This window comes from Natator depressus, chromosome 1 (genome assembly GCF_965152275.1).
Source record: "Natator depressus isolate rNatDep1 chromosome 1, rNatDep2.hap1, whole genome shotgun sequence".
In the NCBI taxonomy this organism is placed as follows: domain Eukaryota; kingdom Metazoa; phylum Chordata; order Testudines; family Cheloniidae; genus Natator; species Natator depressus.
The window spans coordinates 162,299,567-162,322,804 of NC_134234.1; the positions used below are offsets into that span (position 1 = coordinate 162,299,567).

The 23,238-nt window shown below is 42.1% G+C and overlaps 2 protein-coding genes across 14 annotated transcripts in view; one reads left to right on the forward strand and one right to left on the reverse strand.

Moving 5' to 3' along the window:
* ITSN1 (intersectin 1) overlaps positions 1-11,856 on the reverse strand; it is a 227,687-nt gene extending 215,831 nt beyond the window's left edge. Inside the window, exon 1 of one of the 5 annotated variants that reach the window (XM_074970371.1) lies at positions 11,748-11,856. The gene's annotated coding sequence lies outside the window, so the exon portion shown is untranslated. Of the gene's footprint in view, positions 1-2,169; positions 2,235-11,747 lie in introns of those variants that run through there. The other 4 variants (XM_074970381.1, XM_074970391.1, XM_074970401.1 and 1 more) reach the window with 4 other exon arrangements.
* A 561-nt stretch (positions 11,857-12,417) lies between these two features.
* The window catches only part of CRYZL1 (crystallin zeta like 1), a 31,362-nt gene continuing 20,541 nt past the window's right edge, over positions 12,418-23,238 (forward strand). For 4 of the 9 annotated variants that reach the window (XR_012641772.1, XR_012641773.1, XM_074970463.1 and 1 more), the window contains exons 1-5: positions 12,865-13,164; positions 14,098-14,169; positions 17,178-17,255; positions 18,763-18,835; positions 19,995-20,039. Coding sequence is in view for 7 of the 9 variants with exons in the window: in XM_074970463.1 (XP_074826564.1) it covers positions 14,104-14,169; positions 17,178-17,255; positions 18,763-18,835; positions 19,995-20,039 (262 nt within the window). In the remaining 2 variants the exon portion in view is untranslated. Of the gene's footprint in view, positions 12,461-12,493; positions 12,622-12,864; positions 13,165-14,097; positions 14,170-17,177; positions 17,256-18,762; positions 18,836-19,994; positions 20,040-23,238 lie in introns of those variants that run through there. The other 5 variants (XM_074970435.1, XM_074970425.1, XM_074970455.1 and 2 more) reach the window with 5 other exon arrangements.

The window sequence follows — 23,238 nt, forward strand, 5'->3', positions numbered from 1 at the left end:
TAATAGCCCTGGTCTGGGCAGGTGACTAATGTTCCCAGTGATTCTTCCAGAGTCAGGCATTTTTTCAGATACCATATACCAAAAGTACTACTGTAGAACCAAAAAATTGCTTGTTATCAAACTTTCTCCATTCCCTTTGATGACTAATTCAGGTTTCCCAACACTGCCACTTGTTTCTCAACTAGAGGACCATTTGTCAAAACCTTCACAGCCCTGTAAGAAAGGAAAGTATTTCCTTTCTAACAGGTGAAAAGTCAGACACTAGTACATGATGTCCGATACAAAGAACAATCCTTTACCAGTGAGACTGTTCTTCAGTCCAGTTACTTCCCCCATTCTTCCCCCTGCATAAGTTCAGAATCAGTTTTTGCTGCCTTCACTAGGTCAGGTGGTATACTGTCTAAGACCCACAAAATTGATGGAGTAAAATACCCAAGAATATTTCTGAAACTAGAAATTGAAACAGTAGCTTTGATTTCCAGCAGATGATCCACTTGGGCTTGATTTTATTGAAGGTAGTGGGTTTTGCTTTTTAGTTAGTTTCTCAAAAGAAGTTTAAAATCTACTGGCTGAAGAGTAATTGACTTAGTGGTCAATTACCATTGGTGCAGGTGCCAGTTACTCAAGTACTAACTCAATGTTTATCTGACCAGAATGGCAGGTTTGATCCATCTTGTGTGAAGGATCTTCAGTTACGAGTTTGAAGCTAGCATCTGATTTTGTGGGCACTCTTAGAACTATTTGCACTAAATCGCCACAAAGTGACTGGAGAGGACCATGGAGGCTTTTTAAGAAATTATGCCAAGACCCTTTTATTGCCAGGCTGAGAGCTGAAGTTAGAGGCACAAAGTGGTAACACAAGTTTTCACTTGTTTATTTTAAGACAACAAAACATGTTTTGCAACAAGCCCATAATAAGCCTTATGGCTGACCATACATACAGCTGATTTCCTTCAGTGCCTATGGTAGTGACAAGTTTCAAATGCAGATTTAGGATTCCTAAGTATTAATGAACCAGATTTAATTACCCATATGATTGCAACTACTAATCAGCTCATATTTTCACTAACATTCTCCATAAGCCTCCTTACCCATCTTTCCCCTCCCCCACCCCCCGGACAAGTCTTGTGCACTAGATAATTTTAAAACTAAACCTTACCAGAACTTTTCCAAAAGGAAATCAAGCTGCACTATTGAGTACAAAGTTAAAAAGAAGGTCTGTCTCGAACAGATGTCACTAAGTAAATCCACCCAAGCCCATTTTCTTAGTGATATCTGTTTGCACTGCAAACATCCACAGTAAATGAGTTCTGATCCAGTGCCTAAATAAAGCCCTCCATCTATTTTTATTTTTTTAAACTATTCTGAAAAAAAAAGGAGAAAAAAATTAAAATACTAAATTCACCCACCAAATTTAGCACTGTAATGAGATTTTGAAAAAAAATAAAAAGAACTTGGTGTAATTGTCAGCAGCTTGGGACACCATTTTAGCCTTTTAGGGCTTAAACTCCCCCCCCCCCCCAAAAAAAACCATACAAACAAGTTGCTATGCTAATCATGCCATCTACGGCAGATTGTAATTTTCTGCAGTTTTGTATTATTTAAATGTCTAATAGCAGCATCAAATGTACCTTTGAGAGAGAGAATGAATCAGACCTGTGTGTTGATGCAGCAAACAACTTGTTAAAGTCAGCACTGGGATGTTTGACACAAATATATGAAATACTTCAAGAGTAGATTCCAGTTATTGCTGTGGGCCAGATGACTCAACGTTCAGCTGTGGATAGAGGCTTTACAAGAGGATGACTAATGACTCCAGAAGTTCCCATTCCAAGTAGGTCTGCTCCAGGAGTACCCATTCAGTTCTCCTGCCATCACCTGTCTCTGGGTAGGGACCCTTGTTCCACTCCCTTCTGAGTGCAGGAGGTGGTGGTGTTTTAAGGCTGCACAGCTCCCTCCCATATACTGAGCTATCCCCAGCAACCAAATTGCCTAAAGGCCAGAGCCTGTGCTTTGCTTTCTCTCCAAGGGCTACGAACAGTGTATTGCCAGCAGTTACAAGTTACTACACAGCTCTTTCTAAGCAAATACACTTATTCTTACGGTAAAAGCATTACAGAGAAAACATAAAAAAAACAGTAAGTTTCTATACACATGCTGAAAGCTTACCAGGGATCACCCATCAGTCTTATGGGGCCCTAGTAGGTCAAGTCCTTCCATTCCTTCTGCAAGGATTGCCTCTCCCACCTTGAAGAGAAGTCCATTTTCTAGATCAGGAAAAAGGCCCCAAGTCAGTTTAAATGCAGCATTTTTCGGACAAATTCCCTTTGCCTTTCTAGTCTCTGGAAACCCAGTATGAGCCAACCTCCCTAGGGGAAGGTACCTCTCTAGAGGGGTTTACAATGTAAGTGATTCACTTTAGTTAAGGCTACGTTTTAGTCACGAATATTTTTAGTAAAAGTCATGGACAGGTCATGGGCAGTAAACAAAAATTCACAGCCTATGACCTGTCCATGACTTTTAATATATACCCCTAACTAAAACTTGGCCAGGAGGCAGTGGGGCAGTCCCAGGACCCCTGCTGGTGCTGGGGTGGGCAGTGGCAGGCTCACTCCGGGGCATACGCTCATTGAGTGGAATGGTGGGTGGAATCGCCCGCATTATTTACAGGTATCTTGTTATTTTTCTTTGCCGAGAGTGTATAGTTGAATTCGCGTAAGTTAAATGTGCATATGATGCAACTCCCCTGTATAAAACAAATTAAAACAAAAAGTGTTCAACAAGCAGAGTTCTTTTGAATCTCTGCAAAAGCTTTTCCCATAGTACTTAATCCCAACAGAAACATTTTCATTATGTTCTTTCCAGTTCAATATGCAAACAGGTTTGCAATCTGAGCAAGCTGAATAGAACAAAGGGTCTGGCATTAAATAGAATATTGCATTTTAAAAGGGACAACTTTTAACACACACACACCCACACACACACACACACACCCACCCCCGAAAAACATTTCTGATAACTGGAAAGAGTTTGCACGTTTTCCCCCCTAGTTTACTTTGTGCATTGGAAAGCACTGTGTGTGTACACTCTTTTCTTTCTTCCTGAAAAGGTCCTTATGAACATCAAGAGTGGATCAGATATTTTTTTTTAAAAAAAGAGGAATTTAAATAGTATGCCTGAAGTCTTTAAAGGCTTTAGCAAAAACTGGACTTTAATACACTAAAGTCTAACTAGCTGTTCCTGTTATGTTAATAAATTAATAAAACTTCCCATAAGTTGATACAGAAGGAAAAATATTAACGTTACAGTAGCTTTTATCCTGAGAAGTTCAAGAGTGCTTTACAAATGTATTTCTATGGCAGTAATCCCTAGAAGTCTCAGTCATAGACCAGGTCCTCACTGAAGTAGGCAACGTACAAAGAGAATGAATGAAAGACAGTCCTTGTCCTAAAGATTTTAGGAATCAAAAGTTTAACAAGAGAAAACACAGATACAGACAGAGGGAGCACAAGGAAACAGCCTAACTGTATTGGTCAGCATAATGGCAGTCATCTCAACAAATCAGCTGAGAAGTACTTTGCAGGCATCAGAGCAAATGAGAGAATGGATTTTAACCACATCTCTTCTGCTTAAAATAGAATCCAGACAGTTCAGCTAGAAGTTCACCTTACTCACTGTAGAAGTTCATATAGCATCTATATACAGTGTTTAAGTCCCTGATCCTGCAATGGTCTCTCCACAGGTGGACACATCCACTGGCACATATCTCCACTGACTTCAGGCTCTACATGGGGCAAGCACACATCCATCAGGAGTAGCTTGCGGGATCACGGATTAACAGCAAATTAATCTAAACACTGTTTAATATAATGGACTGGGTAATTGAATAAATCTTTTCTATTTTTATTTTTATGCAGAATAGGATACTGCGAATGACCTATAAAAATTTATCTTTAGGATATTACAAACCACCATATTTTAATTAGTGTAGAAATTTAATACAGTCTACATCTGAAATTTGTATATTTCAAGTTGTACTTAAGAATATTCTAGCTCCTAACTGCTACTCAAAGCACTTCACTACCACTTAAATCTTGTTACATTTGCTACTGTTACTTATTCTAAAAGGCTTTGATTAAAAGAGATGAAGAAGCAATATCAAAATTTGAGTGGATTGTTACATTGAATCTCTGCAGATTCCATCATTCATCAATTAATATACAAACACAAAGGTTCTAGAACTCAGTTTCACATTTGGGGGGGTGGGGGGAGTGCTATAATGTATTGATGCAAACACTATTTATGAAGCAAGAGATTTTTTGGGGGGTAGGGGGCAAGACTGTTCATTAGGATACAATTCTCTTTCATGTTCATGTTTTCTAAGTGGATTTCTCTGATGTTGTGACTGACGATGGAACTATCATAAGATCAAGAGTATATTATGTAACAAGTTAGTGGAAAAGGTTAAATCATGATTATTGGTTATTATAGCAAGAGATGCGGCAAACACTGTAGTTGAGTTTGCATGAGAATTTCCATCCTAAAAAACATTCATAGTTGCTATTTGCTTTCCAAAGTGATCACCATGGAGGTCAAGATTTTCTTGATTTCAATCTCTGCTCTAAAAACGAAAAGGAGTACTTGTGGCACCTTAGTTGCTCTGAATCTCTGCTCTGAGATTTTTTTTTAAATTTGGAAAAAAAAATTCTCAGCTGTTTACATACAATATTAGTGGCAGAATAAGGGAGAGAGAAAAATCCAATTAGACATTCCCATTATAAAGATAATTAAGACTTTTGAAAGAGCTCTACAGCTGAAGCAGCCATGGATAGTAAACTAAGCTTGATATGGAAATAGCCCTGGTTGATAAAGTGTCTGTGTTCCAGCAAAAATTAGCTTTGACCTTTGAAAGTCACCTATGCAGCTCCGTTTGCACAACTACTTTGATAATCTTCTGAAGTGTGCACTTAAGAAAGGCTGTTCTGTGCTGTATGGATGTAATTAGCTTCCTAGTAAACTGCCTCTTTCTTTGAGTACCTAAGGAGGAACATAAATGAAAAAATGACGTACATGATAGCTGTCAAAATTAATATACCTTGCAGAGAAGGTAGTTTATCTAAAAACTAAGTCAATAAAGACTGTATTAGCTTCCATTCTTGCATGCATGGGTATTTAGGTTTTAGCGCCTTTATTAATTGTATTTGAGAAATAGCATAACAATATAAGACAATCATAATGTATATGAATAATGGGTCATGCATATGCAACCTCAGCATTGTAATTTTCTGATTTCTGAGTGCTTAACTGAGGGACCTGTAATTCCATCATAAAACAAATATAGGTTCTTAATTATCCAACATAACTTGCACAGGGATGTTTCTTACATTGCTTCCAGGATCTCACTAGGAATGTAGTAGTTTGAGTTATTTGTGTATTTATTATCTGAAAGTGTAGCAAAACTAGTACTCATTTTAAGTCAATTGTGGTTCAGCATGAAGAAGGGTAAGCGTACTTCTACTTAAGATCCGAATTTAACCTGATCTGATCATAAAACCAGACTAAAAACAGCATTTGTTTCTGAGGTTCCCAAATATAGTGGTCTCCAAATTCTACTACAATGGTCAGTTCAAAAATTTCTGCTGTCAATTCTGCTGAGAAGTTAGAAATCTGTTTTCTGCATTAGTTCACATCTTTATCTTGATAAACCCTTTAATTAAAGCTAATGTTAAAAAATTATATAGAACACAGGTTAAGAAAAGAGTGTCTGTACATCTGGTTCTAGTGCTTAGATTATCCACAAATACAGAGTTTGTTTTAAAAGTCATAAGATACATATAGTGCATAATCAGCAATAACCCAAATTTTTGGTTACTATAATTTTAACAGTACAGTTTAGATATTAGAATCCGAATACTCAGGTACATCCCTCATGAAAAGTTGTGCAGAGAGTTCGTTGTGAAAAGCAAAATAGATTAAATTCTCTATTACTGAGGGACAATCTTCACTCATTAGAGTAGGTTGTCTATTTAGAAAACAACATCCATCAGGGAAGTATTTCAGTTACTTTCCTGACTGCGCTTCTCATCTATACAGCTTCAGTTCTAAACCAGAATGTTTATTTTTGTCCTTTAAGTCTCAACAATCCTGTTTGGGGATGTCAGTGGGAGGTTAATGAAAATAAAAAATGTGATTTAGATGTCCCCAACACAACTCTTAAATATTTACACAAATCCAAAACTCAGACAATCTTGTGCAATTTAATCCAACTGCTTCTTGCAGAAAAGACCAGGACCAGAATCACAGAAGTTAAAAACTGAAGTGAACTGACAAAGCTGTGTCAGGAAGCCCACACAATATGAGGTTACAGGATGTCTGGCTCTAGCCAGAAATTTGTACCAGCAAACTGCAACCAGTTAATGAACTCCACTTTTGTTATTTTGTGTCTCCAATAGAATAAGCTAGGAGTGATTTATTTCAATAAAATATATCTGTTGAAAATATTACCAAAATATACACAGTCTGGCAAATCACTGTTGTAATTTTATCATGAGACATTTTAAGAGCATGTTCTTTTTGCATATAGAAAGTAATGAATTAAGGAACACACCATTCTGTGGCTCGAATCCAGGCCTCCTGCTTATTCTTCTGGCATATTAACAGCTATTACTCAAATTGTGTAACAGAAGTTTGTTGAAAACAGAAAACACTAGCTTATAATTTTGCTTCCTTTATTATTTACAGCAAACCAGATGAAGAGGAGACCAAACCTAAAGATTAACTTCACTGAGAAACTGAAGCTAACACAATGTTTATCTAGAATATTAATGGACAGAGCTATGACAGAACACACCTTAAACACAAAAGTCATTCTGAAGTACCTGCATGGACATAAGTTTCAAACAGTGAATTACCAAGACATTCAATTAAAATTACAAAACATACACAGGTATTTTATGCACACTTAGTACACTTACAGAAAGCTAATGGCAAGCAAGATTTGCAGGGGAAAGAAAAAGAATTCAGTAAAGACACTAGCACTAATTAAGTCAACCATCCCAGAGACAGCACATTGAATAAAGAGACATGTTACTTCCATAGGTAAATGTACTTATGACATTTTTATAACAGAAACCCAACTTGAGAATGCACCATTTCACTGAGTTTTTCCTGCAGTTTTACTGCTAACCACTATGTTTGCCCATCAAGAGTAGATATTTAAAGATTTTTTTTTTTGTTATCTATTCACTGGCACTTCTGTGTTGTGTACCACTATACTGAGTGTCTCGTTAACATTAGTTAATTCTCACAACATCCCAGTGGGATAGGGAAGCATTGCCCCATTTTACAGATTGGGAAAACAGTAGCACAGTAAAGTTAAGCAACATTTCCAAGATCACACAGGGAGCCTATGACAGAATTTTAAATAAAACCTGATTCCTAGTCCTATGCTTTAATAGCATATCAGGAAAGAGAGCTCTGCTACTTGCATAACAATACCACATCACCTTTGGGAAAAAAAAATGAAGTGTCAGACACAGTTGCATTAAAAGGCCATTAGTAATTTCTGAATCCTACATTAAACATGAATAAAATGTTTACTCTAACACAGAGGTTCCTCATAATGACAGAAGTACACAAAGACTTCTAAAAAAGCCTTTCAGACAGCAAGTACCAATGGGAAAAATTCTCCACTCAGATCTACAGAGAATCTCAATTCTGATATTCCAGGCATGTAGGGAGATTGGACTATTCAAGACAAAATCTGCTGTACAGACCTCAAAAGGAAAACTTGTCCCCCCCCCCCCCCCATGATGAAACAGTGGGAGAGCATAAAATTCATTAGTAATAAAATCTTTCCTCTAGGGAATGACATGGAACCTTCTCCCTCACCCCTCTACATATACAGAATTTCCAGCCATTTTTTCTTGCATATAGATAAAGGGCATATAGATATGTTGATTAAGAGAATGGTACAGACACTTTTGGATGTGTATATAAGTGCTAATAAAAGTTTAAATACCAGAAGATAAAAATCTTTATAAATCAACAAACAATGCACCTTGCCACTAGAGTGTATACACAGACAGACAGACTTTCCTAAACATGAATTCCTACACAGAAACACTGTCTATGGTCTGATCCTACAAACACTTATGCACATGACTTTACATGTAGGAATACCTCCACTGAACTGGATGGGGTTTACATGTCTAAGCACAAAATCAGGAACTGTGTGCACCATACAATACTTATTGTGCAAGAAGGTGAATCATCAAATTAAATATTGTAGATTAACATTTATGATTAGTGACTCAGAAGCCACTTGATATCTCTACACAGACTTGCCATCCAACAAAAATGTTTGGCTTAGGCTTGCCACAGTCTTAAATTTTTATTTTAAAAAAGCATCATGCTATATTGAAGCATTGGGTTTTGGTTCTGCATACTGCAAGACAGAATGTAATAAAGTACTGCATTATTAGATCTTATAACACACAGGATTTCTAGTCACCTATTGTTGCCAGCCACTTTCATGTTGTGGAGAAAAAAGAAAGGTACCACTTAAAAGTTCAGCAGCTTTTTTCACTACAATAATCAAATACTCAAACTCTCTGGCAGTTTACCATTTCAACAGTAGTGTATAATGAAATAATATTTCGAATCACAATAGGCTTCACGTCTGGTGAGCACAAGTTTTGCAAATCCAGGTCAATCCCTGTCCTATTGACCACCTCTCTCTACATGATGGACCCAAATACACCTAATGAACAAGTCTTTATCTGTTTACAATTTGTTCTGTTAAATGAACATCTCCATACAACTTTTAAAACTCTGTACCTTCTTTAACAGACTGCTGTGTGAACTCTACATTCATAGTTGAAGTAACTCCCTATGATGATCTTCTCTAAATTTCTTTGTGCTGTTGCTGGCATTTTAACTGATTTTAGGGTTGGTATTTTTAAATTATGCAAATGAAACTTCTGTACATCCTTACTTCTCCAGTGAATATTCTGCAGAAACTGGAGTTAGAATCTAGAATTCCATTAGCAAAGATACAACTACAACAAGAGCTATTAAACAATCATTTAGGATATAAACTAATCCTCAAATGAGGATTTCTTCCTGAACCCAACAGTAAACTAATTGCATAATTAGGGACATTAAGAGACAAGAGAGGAAATGTCATTTAATTTAGGCCATGTCTACACTGCCACTTGGGCAAAGCCTATGTCACTCAGGGATGTGAAAAAACACGCCCATGATCGACAGTTTTGCCAGCATAAACACTCAGGTGCACAGCGCGATGTCGGCACTTCTCTCGTTGACATACCTACTGCCGCTCTTTTCACAGTTTTATTATGTCTACGGAAGACCTCTCTCCTGTCAGCATAACATGGCTATGCAAGCGATTTTACAGCAGTGGAGCTGCGCCGCTGTAGGTTCACTAGTATAGATACAGTCTTTGCCTAGAGCATCCAACATGGCAAGAGACAGGATACTTACTACAAACCATTTCTGAAATAAAACTCTTGTGTTCCTAAACCTTCAGACAGTGTTCTGTAGAACAATTACTAAGAGAATTCTCAAGAAAATGTAGCATTAAAAGAGATCTTATCTTGAATTAAAGTATTAGGATACTGTAAAGGGAACAGAGGAACTGAAAGAATTAAGTTTGATTTCTGAAGCAATATGTGGAAAGAGCTGCTTGCCTAACTCAAAAAGCCTGGGCATAATACCCAGCAGAAACTGTTCATCTGTGTGCAACATGACCCTAGTGGTCATGCTATTCCCTTCCCCTATGCTCCCATCTCCCCAACAAGACCCTGAAACTGGGGGTGGGTGGGTGGGGTGGTTTGCTTTTAAAACTGGAAAAAAGAATTTAGCAGTTGCTTCACTAGTCTGGGAATACTGCTGACCTATAAAAAAAAATATACCCTTCTAAGAAAAAAATAAGCTGAAGTTGTTGGTAACGTGAAAACAACAGCAAAACATATTTCACACTCTAGCAAACCATTTTTGTTCTTCATTTATTATGCAGAGCTTCCAAGAATATTAAATATTTGTATTTTTTCCCCACATCTAAGGCAGAACTACAACATTGGTAAACACACTTCAACATTTCACCTAAAACTATGCAGATGTTACCTTTTAAATATTTAAAATATTTCAATACAATTTGAAACATTCATCCGTTACAAATGGTACTCAACGAACTGGCAAGAGAAAGGATAAGAGAAAAAACAAGGAAGATACCGAACAATGGCTTTTATGAATACTTCACTGCTACTTCTGGAATACTGCCGGTGCTATTACTAAACAATACTAAAGTGTTTCTGACCATAATATCCATAGCCTACTGACCAAAGAAGTTCATAGAAGCTAATCTGTTTCCTAAATAGCAAAAGCATTCCTTTCAATAAAAGGAGCGGCTGATACAGAACAAAAGACGTCCACAGGAAATGTTATCTATAAAAGTTGTCTCCTAATCCAAGACAAATAGACGTGAAGGAACAGGAAAACGACCATGCACTAGTAAGTTTCTTTTTCCTGAGCCTCTGACAACATCCCCTTGTCCGATTGGTTGTGTGCCCTTTTCAAGCTACAAGGGATGGCATTCCTCCTTCACTTAACACCATCGAACTGTGTGCGTTGAGGGGGCAGGAAGCAAATGGGGGGGGGGGGGAAAGAGAGAGACAGAAGAGAGGCAAGAGGAAGGAAAGAAACAGAGATCCAAAATCCCATAATCATTACTAAGGCATTACAGGGCACTACACTGCCGGCAGGCTGCAGTAGTATCCTCCCTTTCTCTATGTCATGGAGATTCCTAGACATTACAGACAGACACATGCATATAGATCCTTTCTAGGAGCGATGGCTTTGATTTATGTCCATAATACCAGAAACAAGTGGGCTCTATCAGACACCAGGGAGTTGTCTCCCAAAATGCCCTCCATTGCATCGCCTCGCTTTCTCCACAGAAACGCAACTCCAAATAAAGGAATAACAGCAAGATTTTAATAACTATTTCAAAATATTTTAACAGACCTGACGAATTACCCCAGGCGCCGCAACACCCACCGAAACGCGTCTCTGCGCCAGACAGACCCATTCACATCAGCCCCGCAAAGGAACGCCGGCCCCGGCGGCGGCGGCTGCAGGGCCCCCGGCGCCCCCAGCACACGCCCAGCTCACCCAGGGTCTCCCCGCTCAGCCTCGCCGGGCAGCCAGGTGTGTGGGCCACCGGCACACCCCAGAGACAGCGGCCAGCCCCTGCCCCGCAGCGCCGCCCCGCGCGCACCCCATCCTCAGAGCCACACGCACGGACCCGGCCGCTGCCCGACACGCTGGCTCCCGGGGCCAGCGCCGCTCCGGCTTCCCAGCGCCGCCGACAGCGCCGGGCTGCTCCGGGTGGCCGGGGGCGGCAGGGCAGCGCCGACGGGGGGCGGAGGGGCCCAGGCAGAGGCTGGGAGCCGGGACCGGGCGGGGAGCGCAGACGGGCGGGGGCGGGAGCGGGGCAGGGACAAAACCCGGGAAGGGAGGGGACTGCAGGAGGGGCCGGGCACGGACACACGGACAGACAGGGCGGGAGGAGCTCGGACGGACGGAGCCGGGGTGAGGGAGGCAGGAGACGGGCCGGCCGGCGGGGCTCCGGGTTGAGGCGGCGGGAGCCCGGGTCCCCCAGCCCCGCTCGCTCTCTCCTTGCCAGGGTGACCCTTCGGCGGGCCCCGGCCGCGCCGCCCCCTCACCTCATATCTGTGGGGGCCGGGGGGCCTTGGTCAGATCCACGGCGAAGGCGGGGGGCGGCGGAGGAGCCGGAGCGGCCACCGCCTCCGCGATACACACCATCCCCTCCCGCTGCCTCCTCCTGAGCCACCCTCTCGGGGCGGGCGGGGGGGGGGGGGGGAGCGTGTCACCCTCGCTCTCACAGCCACCGTACTACGGCGCAACCGACCTACTCCCCTCGGCGCTCCCCAGTTACAACCCGCCCCTCTAAGAAGCTTGACGCAAATACTGACCAATCATAATGCGAAGATTGACACCAAGACAAAGGCAACCCGGGCGAGAGGGCAGGGTGACCAATCATAAATAAACCACGCCCCCCTCGCACTAGCAGGTTCGTGTGTACAGGACACAGGGTTGTATGACCTCCCCCCCACTAACAGGGCTAGTGGGGATCCCTCTTTTTGTTTAGAGGATAAATTAGGGGACCAATCAGACGCGCTCCCAGGGGAGAGGAGGTGGAGCAACAGTGGGCGGGGTTGTATCAATTTGCATGAACGGAATCCTAAAAGGCGGTGGCTTGGGCTTTAATTCACAGACATGTCCCCGCGCTCGCGCCGCAGTGCCAGCACCTTCGAGCAGCAAGCCGACAACTGGGGCGCGTTGCATGCTGGGAGTTGTAGTCCGATCGGAGCCGTAAGGCCTGCTGGGAATCGTGGTCTCCACGGATCCTGCCGAGGTGCTGTGGGTACGGCTCGCGGTGTGGCCCCGCCCCCTTCACCTCGAGTGACCAATCGCGAGTCTCTCCTGCTGACCAGGCTCGGGGTGTCCGCGGCCGCGAGGGTGAGAGGGCGGGGCTTGCGCAGCGGTCCTTGCGGGAGCTGGAGCGGGGCCGCGGAGGTGAGAGCGGCGGAAGTCACTCACGGTTTGCCATGGCAACTGGGGGCTGCGTCGGGCCTGGGGCGGGGGCGTCGCTGCCCCAGGCGGGGAGCGGGATACGCACCGGCCCGGTCTGTGACACCGCCCGCCCCCCCCCCGCGGCGCCAGCCCTCCCCCTCCCCCTCCCCCTCCCCGCTCCTGCTCGCGTCCCTGTTTTGTTGAGACCCGGCATCGCCTCACCACGTTAAAAAATCCTGACTCGGACCCGCCCCAATCAGGGGACGGGCTTAGGCCCCCCCCGCAGTTCTAGGCGGCAGCAAACACCAGGGGGTTTCCGGGCCGTCAGAGTCCCTGTTTTCTGGCCTCTCCTTGAGGGCTGCGAACGGTTGGAAATTTACTTAAAAAGCAAAACAAAAGCGGAGGCTGAGAGGCGGCTATAATCCCCTGATTGCAGGAGCTTTAAGAAAGACCCCAGGTGTCACCGGAGCCGCAGCACTGCGGCCGAGCGGTGTCCCTTAAACCGGGAAGCGCAACGCCCCTGAAAATCCAGCTTTAATAGTAAAGGTAACCTAACACTCTGAAATTGGTATGATTTGACAGTATTTATCATTAAATCCCTGCACTGACTAAGGGTCTTATCTTGGGAATAGTAGTACACTTAAATAACTGTGCATATGAGGAGTCCCATTGAGTTTAATGCTTTTTTTTTTAAACTTGCGTGAAGATACGTTTGTGATTTCATTGGGGGGCTCTGCACAAGCGCAGCAGAATTCCTGTTTGCAATGAATTGTGGAATTAGGGCAGTTGTGTATAGTCTGAAAAAATATGTGCTTATCATGAATAATTCTCCCAAACATGAGAGGGTCATTCCTTCTGACATGTAGGATCCAGTCTGTGCGAGAGAAAAAGAAATCTTTGTCCTATGTTTCTCCCCTTCTTGTAGGGTGACCAGACAGCAAATGTGAAAAATCGGGACGGGGGTGGGAGGTAACAGGAGCCTAAATAAGAAAAAAAAACAAAAATTGGGACTGTCTGCATAAAATTGGGACATCTGGTCACCCTACCTCCTTTCCACTCAAGACAACACATTTCACCAAAAGAATGCAAAACCTTTCACCTGTTCAATCAAGGTAAAAAGCATTGCAGTGCATCTGCGCTATGAAAGAGGTTGTCGTTAGGTCAGTTAACACACACTGACCTCACTTCAACCCATATTTCTAGTATAGGCAAGCTTGATGTTTTCATATCTTGCACTAGTACTGTTGTTGTGTACATTGTATTTGTCCGATTTAGAAACTGATCCTGCACCCATTGCATTCAGCAGCAAACTTACCATTAACTTCACTGGGAGCAGGGTTATTTTCTAATCCTCCTGTGTATCTTAAACTTTTGCTCTAGATGAACAAAAATGCTTATAGTCTTTGCTACTAAATCAATTTACAAGTGCTACATATATTAAAATTTGGTTATTTTAGATTCCTCTGTATGTTATTTCAGGTCACTATGAAGGCTTTGTATTGTCAGCAGAATTCATCTGGAGAGGAAATTATATTTGTCTTCCAGGAAAGGGTGAGTTCAGATTACAGAAGAACTGTTAATCATGTGCTGAGAGAAGGGAATATGTTCCTATGTGGATCAATTATTAAGCATCTTTCATCCTTTTTTCTTTCTCACAGCTATGTTCTCATATCTGCATGTAAAACTATCCAAGTGTCAAAATGAAACTATTTATCTTAGATCAGAATCATCAATCTTCTGCATTGGGTTAGTAGTGGCAAACCATATTAGCTGAGGCACCTGGATAGAGGGATGGTTGTAGTGTAAATAAAAATTAAAAAAGTAACTAACAACATATACTGTTTTGCTTTTATGATATTTGTCTGCTTGCCCATTTAGCCCACATTCTGACAAGCTTAAAATCTATCTCTGTATATGTTTGTACGGCATCTATTACAGTGGAGTGCCGGTCCTGACTGGGGTCTTTAAACACTATTATAATTAAATAACCATTTTCAAAAGTAAAACTTCTGTGGGAAAGGAAAGCCAGTCTCCATCAAAACAGACCACCAACTAGTGAGGATATGTTGGGGGAGCATAGAGGGATGTCAGGAGCAGTGGTGTATTAGCCACTGGGCTGATGGGGCCCGTGCCTGGGACCCCCGGAAAAAATCTGCCTCCGAGTGGTGGAAGCCTGGAGCCCTGGCGCTGCAACCTCGCTCCTCAGCAGGAGCACCAGGCAGGGCAGTGGAAGCCCCCGTGCACTGACCCTGCTCCCCAGCAGCAGCGCCAGGTGGGCGCAGCGGGAGAAGCCCCCAGAAACCTCCTGGATCCCAACTCTGGCAGAAGCCGCAGGGCAGCAGAGGAAGCACCCCCCAACTCTGTCCCCAGCAGAAGCAGCAGGGCAATCCCCTGGTCCCAACTCTGCTCTCTGGTAGAAGTGCAGGGCAGGTGGGGTGGGAGAAGCCCCAGTGCCCCGACCCTGGTCCCCTGCAGAAGCATTGGGGGATGGCGGGGGAAGGCCCAGCACCCAGAACCCCGCTGCGGCCCAGGACTGGAGGAGCTCTCGCTACCTGCCATGGCCTCAGGGTTGGGGGAGCTCTCATTGTCCTCTGTGGCTCCAGGGACAGAGCTGCTCCAGTCTTGGGGGCACAGCGGTGTTGGAGGCAGAAAGGAGCAAACACGTTGGGAGGCTGTGGGGGGGGGCAAAATGGGGGAGGGTCCCTGGGTGGAACGGGGCCATGCCCGGGGAATGGGCAGAAAGGGGTGGGGCCAGGGCCACAGGCGGAAGGGGTGAAACGGGGGTGGGACTGCACGCGGAATGGGCGAGGAGGGGCCCACCACTTGCTCTGGCCCAGGGCCCCAGGAAGCCTTAATCTGCCCCTGGTCAGGAGTCTCAAGAGAGGTAGCATGGATGAAGAGTTCAAGGTGGAGGTACCTTTATGGGGATAACAGGACACCATTGGCCTTCACCCCATGATCTTGTTGTCTCCAAATAATGAATGAGGAAGAGCGCCATGATCAGCCTCTCCACAGAGGCATACACCGCCTCATCTGTTTCTTGCTCTTATGAGAGTGTTATGTTTTATAAATCTCTATAAAAACTACCTTGTTTGTATTGTGGTAGTGACAAGAGGCCCGAGTTAGGAATAAGGGCCCCATTGGGCTAGGCACACCTAACTGAAGGACAGTCCCTGCCCCAAAAGCTTACAGGCTAAGTTTAGTATATTTTTAAATGTAAATTTGCTTTATTTGGAAACCCTTTGGCTTCAGAAAAAGTTATAATCTAACTCAGTTAAACATTCATCTTTTTTGAATGGTCTTGTGGCTTAGCAGTAGTTCTCTGCACATCAGAGAGGGAGAACCCGGTTTGGTGGTTGAGCTGGCATCTTCCTCCCCCAGATTAGCAAAAAGCCTTGAACCTGGAGCTGTGGGATGATCTTGAGTAACTAAGCAAGAGCCAGAGAAAGTTCAGCTCAGTCTTCCTCAGAAAAAAAAAGTTGGAGGTCAGTCTAATTGATAAGCCTAGGGGAAAAGTTAAAGCAAAGAACATTTTAAGGAAAATCTAAACACTCTCTAATGCAGGGATCGCCCGTCACAGAAATCCGCTGGCAGGCCGGAACGGTTTGTTTACCTGCAGCATCTGCAGGTTTGGCTGATCACAGTTCCCACTGGCCATGGTTTGCTGTTCCAGGCCAATGGGAGCTGTGGGAAGCACATCCCTCGGCCCACGCCGCTTCCCGCAGCCCCCTTTCGCTAGTGGGAGCTGTGATCGGCCAGACCTGCGGACGTTGCAGGTAAACTAACCGTCCTGGCCCACCAGCGGATTTCCGTGATGGGCCGCGTGCCAAAAGTTGCCGATCCATGCTCTAGTGAAATCCTAGGCCTAATGAAGGCAATGGCAAAACTCCTGTTGACTTCAATGGGACCAGAATTTCACTTCCAATCTTAGGTGCTAAGGAGGACGTCCTGGGTGGAATGTGATGGGAGGGGATGAACCTTTTAAACAACTGAACTTTTCCTGTTGTAATATATGGTGACTATCCTTTGTGGAGCCTAAAATTGTAATCCTTACTCGTGCAGATAATTCCTTTGACTTTAGTTGGGCTACTTGCATGTGACTACTCTCATGATTAAGTGAGGCAGGACTGGGCCTAACACTTGAGTCTTAAAAAATTCTAGTCTTAAGATTCTCCCCATCTACTTCAAAATAGTTCCATTTTGCTTGCTTTTTCTTTTGCTTACATTAGCAGATGTAAAGGAATAGCATGCAGGTTTGTAAAGTTAGCTGGCAAAACATTTTTTCCCTGTTATCGTAGTAGTGAGGTTTAGTAAGGTATTATTATGTTCATAACACAAAAGTACACAATTAAAATCTGATGATATACAGTATGTAAATCCATTATGGCCTCTAGTTTCCTATTTTCCTTTGAGGTGACAGACTTTTCCTGACTTTTTTGAACTATTTTATAGTCAGGATATTGGACTCATTGGATATAAATGTTCCCAAGATCTTGCGATCATCCTGTTAGCACATTCTTGTTGTATTATAGACAACAATGTCTGTAAATTTATCCTAGGAAAATCTTCCTGTTGCAAGAGACAATGATGTGAAAATACAGGTTAAAGCCTGTGCTCTGAGCTGGACAGATATAAAGGTATTTGTTTAACTTTTATGAGGACATGGGGAATTTACTTTTTCTATCTGAAAACTATAAGCCAGATGCTTGGCTGATGTAATGGCACTATGCTGATTTACACCAGCTGAGGTTGTGGCCATATTATTTTAGTTCGTTGTTGTGGTTGATCTGCTTCAGGTGTTTAAAAGGTACCTGTAATTTGGCTCCTAATTTTTTTGGGGAGAAATCAACTTGTCGGTTCTAAATTGTATAAAGTAATAAAATCATCCCTTCTCTTCTGGGTGATGATTCTATACGCCTCTAGGTGGTCTGACAGCTATAATGACTGTTTGTATATTGCTTTGTATATAGGATCTAAACCAGCTATGTCAGCGGAGGTTGGATCAGACTCACAAACAATAATGTAACCTGAACGTGAAAAATCTTACTAAAACCCAAATAGGAGCCTAAATTAATATACACCTCTACCACGATATAACGCGATCCAATATAACACGAATTCAGATATAACGCGGTAAAGCATTTTCCCTCCTCCCCCCTCCCAGGCTTGCACAAGCCTGGGAGGGAGTGTGGAGAAGCGGAGCGGCGGCACACTTAGGGGAGTAGGCGGAGCAGAGGTGAGCTGAGGCGGGTGGGGGCACAGAGAGGGCTGCAGCAAGTAACTGAGGGGGGGGAGGGGCGCAGAGGAACTGCTCCCCACCCAAGCTCACCTCTTCTCTGCCTCCTCCCCCCAAGTGCACTGCCGTTCCACTTCTCTCTCCGTGCCTCCCTCTCAGGCTTGCTGCGCCAAACAGCTGACTCGCGGCAAGCCTGGGAGGGAGGGAGGGAGAAGCAGAGCGGCGGTGACATGCTCAGGGGAGGAGGTTGCCGGTTTTTTCTCCGGGGGTGCTCCAGCCCTGGAGTTGGTGCCTGGCGACAGTGTGTCTAGGTCTGACACGCTGCTCTGAGCGGTGTGTTAAGGGGGCCGGGCCGGGGGGTTGGATAAGGGGCAGAGGGTTTCGGGGGGGCGGTCAGGGAGCAGCAGGGGTTGGATGGGTCGGGGGTTCTGAGGGGTCAGTCAAGAGCTGGGAAGTAGATGGGGGTCGGATGGGGGCGGGGCCAGGCTGTTTGGGGAGGCACAGCCTTCCCTACCCAGCCCTCCATAGCAAGTTTGATATAACGTGGTTTCACCTTTAACGCGGTAAGATTTTTTTTTGGCTCCCGAGGACCACGTTATATCGGGGTAGAGGTGTAATTTGTTTTTTGTTGATATACATGCTCTGCTGTTAAGTATGTTGGCTATATAGCTGTACTTTTAGAAATTTTAACTAATTTAAATGGGAACAAACTTTTATATAGTGTTTTTTTCGTTTTGTTTTTTTAAACGAGGAATGTAGCATTTTTATTTTAATAATGTTTGGATCAAAGACCAGATTTTCATCTTTAAGAAATGGAGTGCTTTACTCTCTTTATGGCCCCTAATTTATGAGCATAGGCAATAATTAAGAGTCTTGGCAGGAAAGTTCTAACCATTAATGTGATTTAGCTTTTATCAGAAATGAAGATGAAGAAAGAATTTCTACCTGTTGGGAGGGAAATTGCTGGAGTGGTGTTGGAGGGTGAGTCTACTAATCTACAATGTGATCATCTTTGGGGGAGAAAAAGTAAATGGCCACTCATTTAAGACCACTAGAAATTGTCTGAATTGTACAGCGTTAGTGCCCGGAGCTAATATTCACTTTGGCTATATGTTTTTGACAAACTATTAATGGTATAATATAGTAAAAATTAAAAATACTTAGACTGAAACATAAAACCTGCAAATCAGTTCAAGGGTAAACTTTACAGTAGAATTTATGAATATCTTTGCGATGTTGTAACTGACATTTGTAAAAGTGTTTGTTGTAATGACTAAGGTTTGGTCTACACATACGTTTTAATCGGCAGAGCTGTGTTGGTCAGGGATGTGGAAAACCCACACTGCGACTGACCTAGCTATGCTGATAAAATCTCTAGTGCCAGATGCAGCTATGTTTGCTGAAGAGGGCTTCTATTGACATTGCTAATGTCATTTTGAGAAGTGATGTTCCTACACCAACAGGAGTTTTTCTCTCCGTGTAAGCTGCCTATACTAGGGAACTATTCAGCATAGCTATGCTGGCATAGGCTTCGTAGCGTAGACATATCCTAAGGCCTGGTCAACATCAACACATCAGGCATGTGAAGAAAAACACCCCTGTCTGACATAGCTATGTCGACCTAACCTCTGCTGTAGAAGCAGCTAAGTCAATGGGCAAATACTTCCATCAACCTAGCTACTGTCATTTGGGGAGGAGTGTTCCTTCAGTGACAGTAAAACCCCTTCTGTTAGTGTAGGGTGCATTTACGCTATGGGGTTATGCCAGCATAGCTATGGTGATGCTGATATAGTCACCATAATGTAGATATATTCTAACCCTAAGACAAAATAATTTTCAGGAATTCAAGATATTTCACTCGTGTCCACCTTTGATGCATTGTTTAACACCTTGGTACTGCGAACACTTATTCTTGTGCTTACGCATGTTTTGTGGGCTTGGAATGTAAGTTAAATAACGTTTACATTCTGAAAATGAAGCCACCTATAATTTTGCCTAACAGATAAAATATAGTCTGAACATGTTTGTTTTTTGTAAGCTACTGCTAGTCTGTAGTATTCTCTCAAATACACAGTTTTCAATTCTAAATATTTATATTCATGCTTTTTCCCCCCCTCTCCTTCATGTTGTATTTCATAAGTTGGAAGCAAAGTGTCCTTCTTTCAGCCAGATGATGAAGTAGTGGGTAAGTTAAAGTTTGTGCTTTATCAGTTAACTTTTGTCTCTTGAAATAATTCTCAAAGTGTTAAGGTTTATAATCAATGCTATCACTACAAATAGACATGTTGGTTGTGGGTTTTGTGTGTGTTTTTTTTTTTTCCTCCATATAAGTTGCAACATAATTGAAACATTTTTATTTTCACTATAATAAAACTTTCCTGAGCTGAGTCCTATTTGAAGACTTTCTGCTCTGGAAAGTGTCTGAATGAGACACCGAGGGACTGATCCTCAGCTGATATAAATTGTCATAGTGCCATTGAGTTCAGTGGAGCTATGAAAACTTACACCATCTGAGAATCTGCCCCACAGAGGTGCATTTTCAATCTATCAATTTGAATAAATACACTGACAATTTGTGCTGGTGGTACAGATTACATACTATGCTATACATGTGTGTTGTTTTTTTTTTAATCTATTTGCGTGGACATACAAGGTGGTATAATTCATTATTTTATATCCCTATTGCTGTTTTTAAAAAAGTTGCTAAAAAAAAAAATACAAAAACTTTTAGTGACCTGATCTTTGCTCTTTGTCCTAGTTCACTGAGGCTGTTCACTTTGACATTCTAAATCATTTAGGTCCTGATCGAGCAAAGCATTTGAACACACGTGTAACTTTAAGCACATGAGTAGTCTCATTGACTTCAATGGAATTACTGATTTGCTTAAAATTACATGCATGCTTGGGTGCTTTGCTCCCTCCAGGGCCTTTTAAAAATAACAGATGGATGTTTTAGTTCTGCAGCCTTCATTTTTTATTTCACACATTTTGTTTCAGTTTCATGTCTCATTTTTTAAAAATAATTTTAATGAAAATAGACTTTTTGTTTAAAAAAAAATTTTTTTAAAGTGGATGGGAGCCCTGCTCTGTGACTTGTTATGGGCTTCCCACTAGGGAAAGTTACCCAAGTGATAATCATTGTTTTCCCCCAAAAATAATATTAACAAATTTAAAAAGAAAAAACAATCTCCAGGTCAAAAGTCCTAAATCACTTGAAGTTTTTCCAGGATTTCCTGAATTTTTCTTTTTCATTATTAGTTTCAAATGTAGTGAAATAAAATTAATGTTCACATTTTCCGTATTTACTACTTTAATAATAAACAATTCTTATGCTTTCAGAAATGATGTAGTAATGTACAGTTTGTAAAAAAATTTTAGATCTGCCTAATCAACTAAAACATTATTTATAGCCCCGTGTCTTGCAGATATTTTGGCCCTGATCCTGTAAAATGTATGCACATAAGAACAGCCATACTGGGTCAGACCAAAGGTCCATCTAGCCTAGTATCCTGTCTTCTGACAGTGGCCAATGCCAGCTGCCCCAGAGGGAATGAACAGAACAGGTAATCATCAAGTGATACATCCTCTGTCGCTCATTCCCAGCTTCAGGCAAACAGAGGCTAGGGACGCCATCCATGCCCATCCTGGCTAATAGCCATTGATGGACCTATCCTCCATGAATTTATTTAGTTCTTTTTTGAATTGGGTTAATTCTGAGTGGCTGGGTAGTCCCATTAAGTATATCATCAAATTGGAGCCATACGTGTTCAGTACTTTTTAAAATTGTGTATTTTATTGACCTTGTGATCTAGTTCATGAAAAATAACTGGTCCCAATCATTGGAGGAAAACAAAGCTGAAAAGTACTGTAAAGAGAGATCTGTAAGGGTCAAATGAAGCTCTGAAAAGTTTTTGAAGTGATGTGGATAATAATCTGTATCTGGAAAAAGAGAAGCAGTTTGTATAATATTTTTCAAAATTGCTATTTGTTGATTACCACTTATCTCCACAGAACCAGAATTACACTCAAGGGAAAAATACACTTGAAAGTATCTTTAGTTTTCTTTTCAAATACTGAAGTCTTTTGACTTTCCGTTTCAGAACAACTCTTTACATTTATTCATCCCATACTGAAGATGCTACAACAATCTGAAGTCCACTTAAGAAACTTTTCCCTACACAAATAAAATGTTGACAAATACATTTCCAAATTGCTGCTGTTATGTTCCTATCCATACTTAATAGGTAGGGGATTTAAAGGATGGTGGATTTTGCATAACAGTTTGCTTGCCTATGGTGTTAGTTTATTAATAAAATTGAACAGATTTTTAATAACTATAGAATAGTTATCGTAGTGTCCTTACTAGAATTATCCAAAGGTGCTTAGATCTTCATGTGTAGTAGTGCCAGTGTGTACTTCTCCCTGAGGCTAACAAATTAAATAGATTGGGTCTGATACTGTAGCCCTTATTTATAAATCAGTCATTAATCATGCAATAAATACCACTGAGTTCATTGGTACTATTCCCATGAGTAAAGGTTGCAAGAATGAGTCCATGGTCTGTATATAACCATAAGCATACCAATTATTGAATTATTTTAATCTTAAAATGTAAGTTTATATTTGGAAGAGGACTTTCTCCTTTTTTTCTTTTTAATTTGATTGAATTTTTCATATGAAAATAAGAGACTGATGACAGTGACTAGATTAAGTAGGTAAAATCATATAAATCGGAATATATTACACAGAGAAAGAGAATACTCTGCTAAGATATCTTTCTTTTTAGAGCAGTAGTTAAATGTAAGACCAAGAATGGTAGATTGGCCTTTTATTAAATAAATGGGACTTGTGAAGGGGGGAATTTTGGCAGCTACTAAACCTGAGCAATATTTAATTAGAGAAGTGTCTTGATGATGAGTTTCAGTCATGTACAAGCACCATAGCTGAAGGCATATGTGAAAACAGCTTCCTGTTTAGTACAAGTTTCTGTTGGTGGGTAGGTATTAACATTTAGTTTTTAAATTGATGATGTTGCCCCATGTCCACGATGCTTTCAACATCTGACCCTATCTGGGCCCTCCTGCGGTGTGAGATCTCTCTTCTTCCTGTAATGTCTAATGCACTCAGGTAGAGTCGAAAGAGGAGTGCTCATCACAGATACCGCAGAAGCAGATAAACAGTGTGAGATGAGTTCATTCGTGAGCAGACAAGGAGCTAAAGTACCAACAGCAGAATACCACTTTATCATCAAGAAAAGAAAATGCTGGAGTACCACTTTGAACACGTGGCACCATTGAATCATTTGTCTTTACCTAAAGCATTGTAATAATCCAGACTGATGCTTTCAACTGCATTATATAGAAAAGAGGAACTGTGATGTAGAT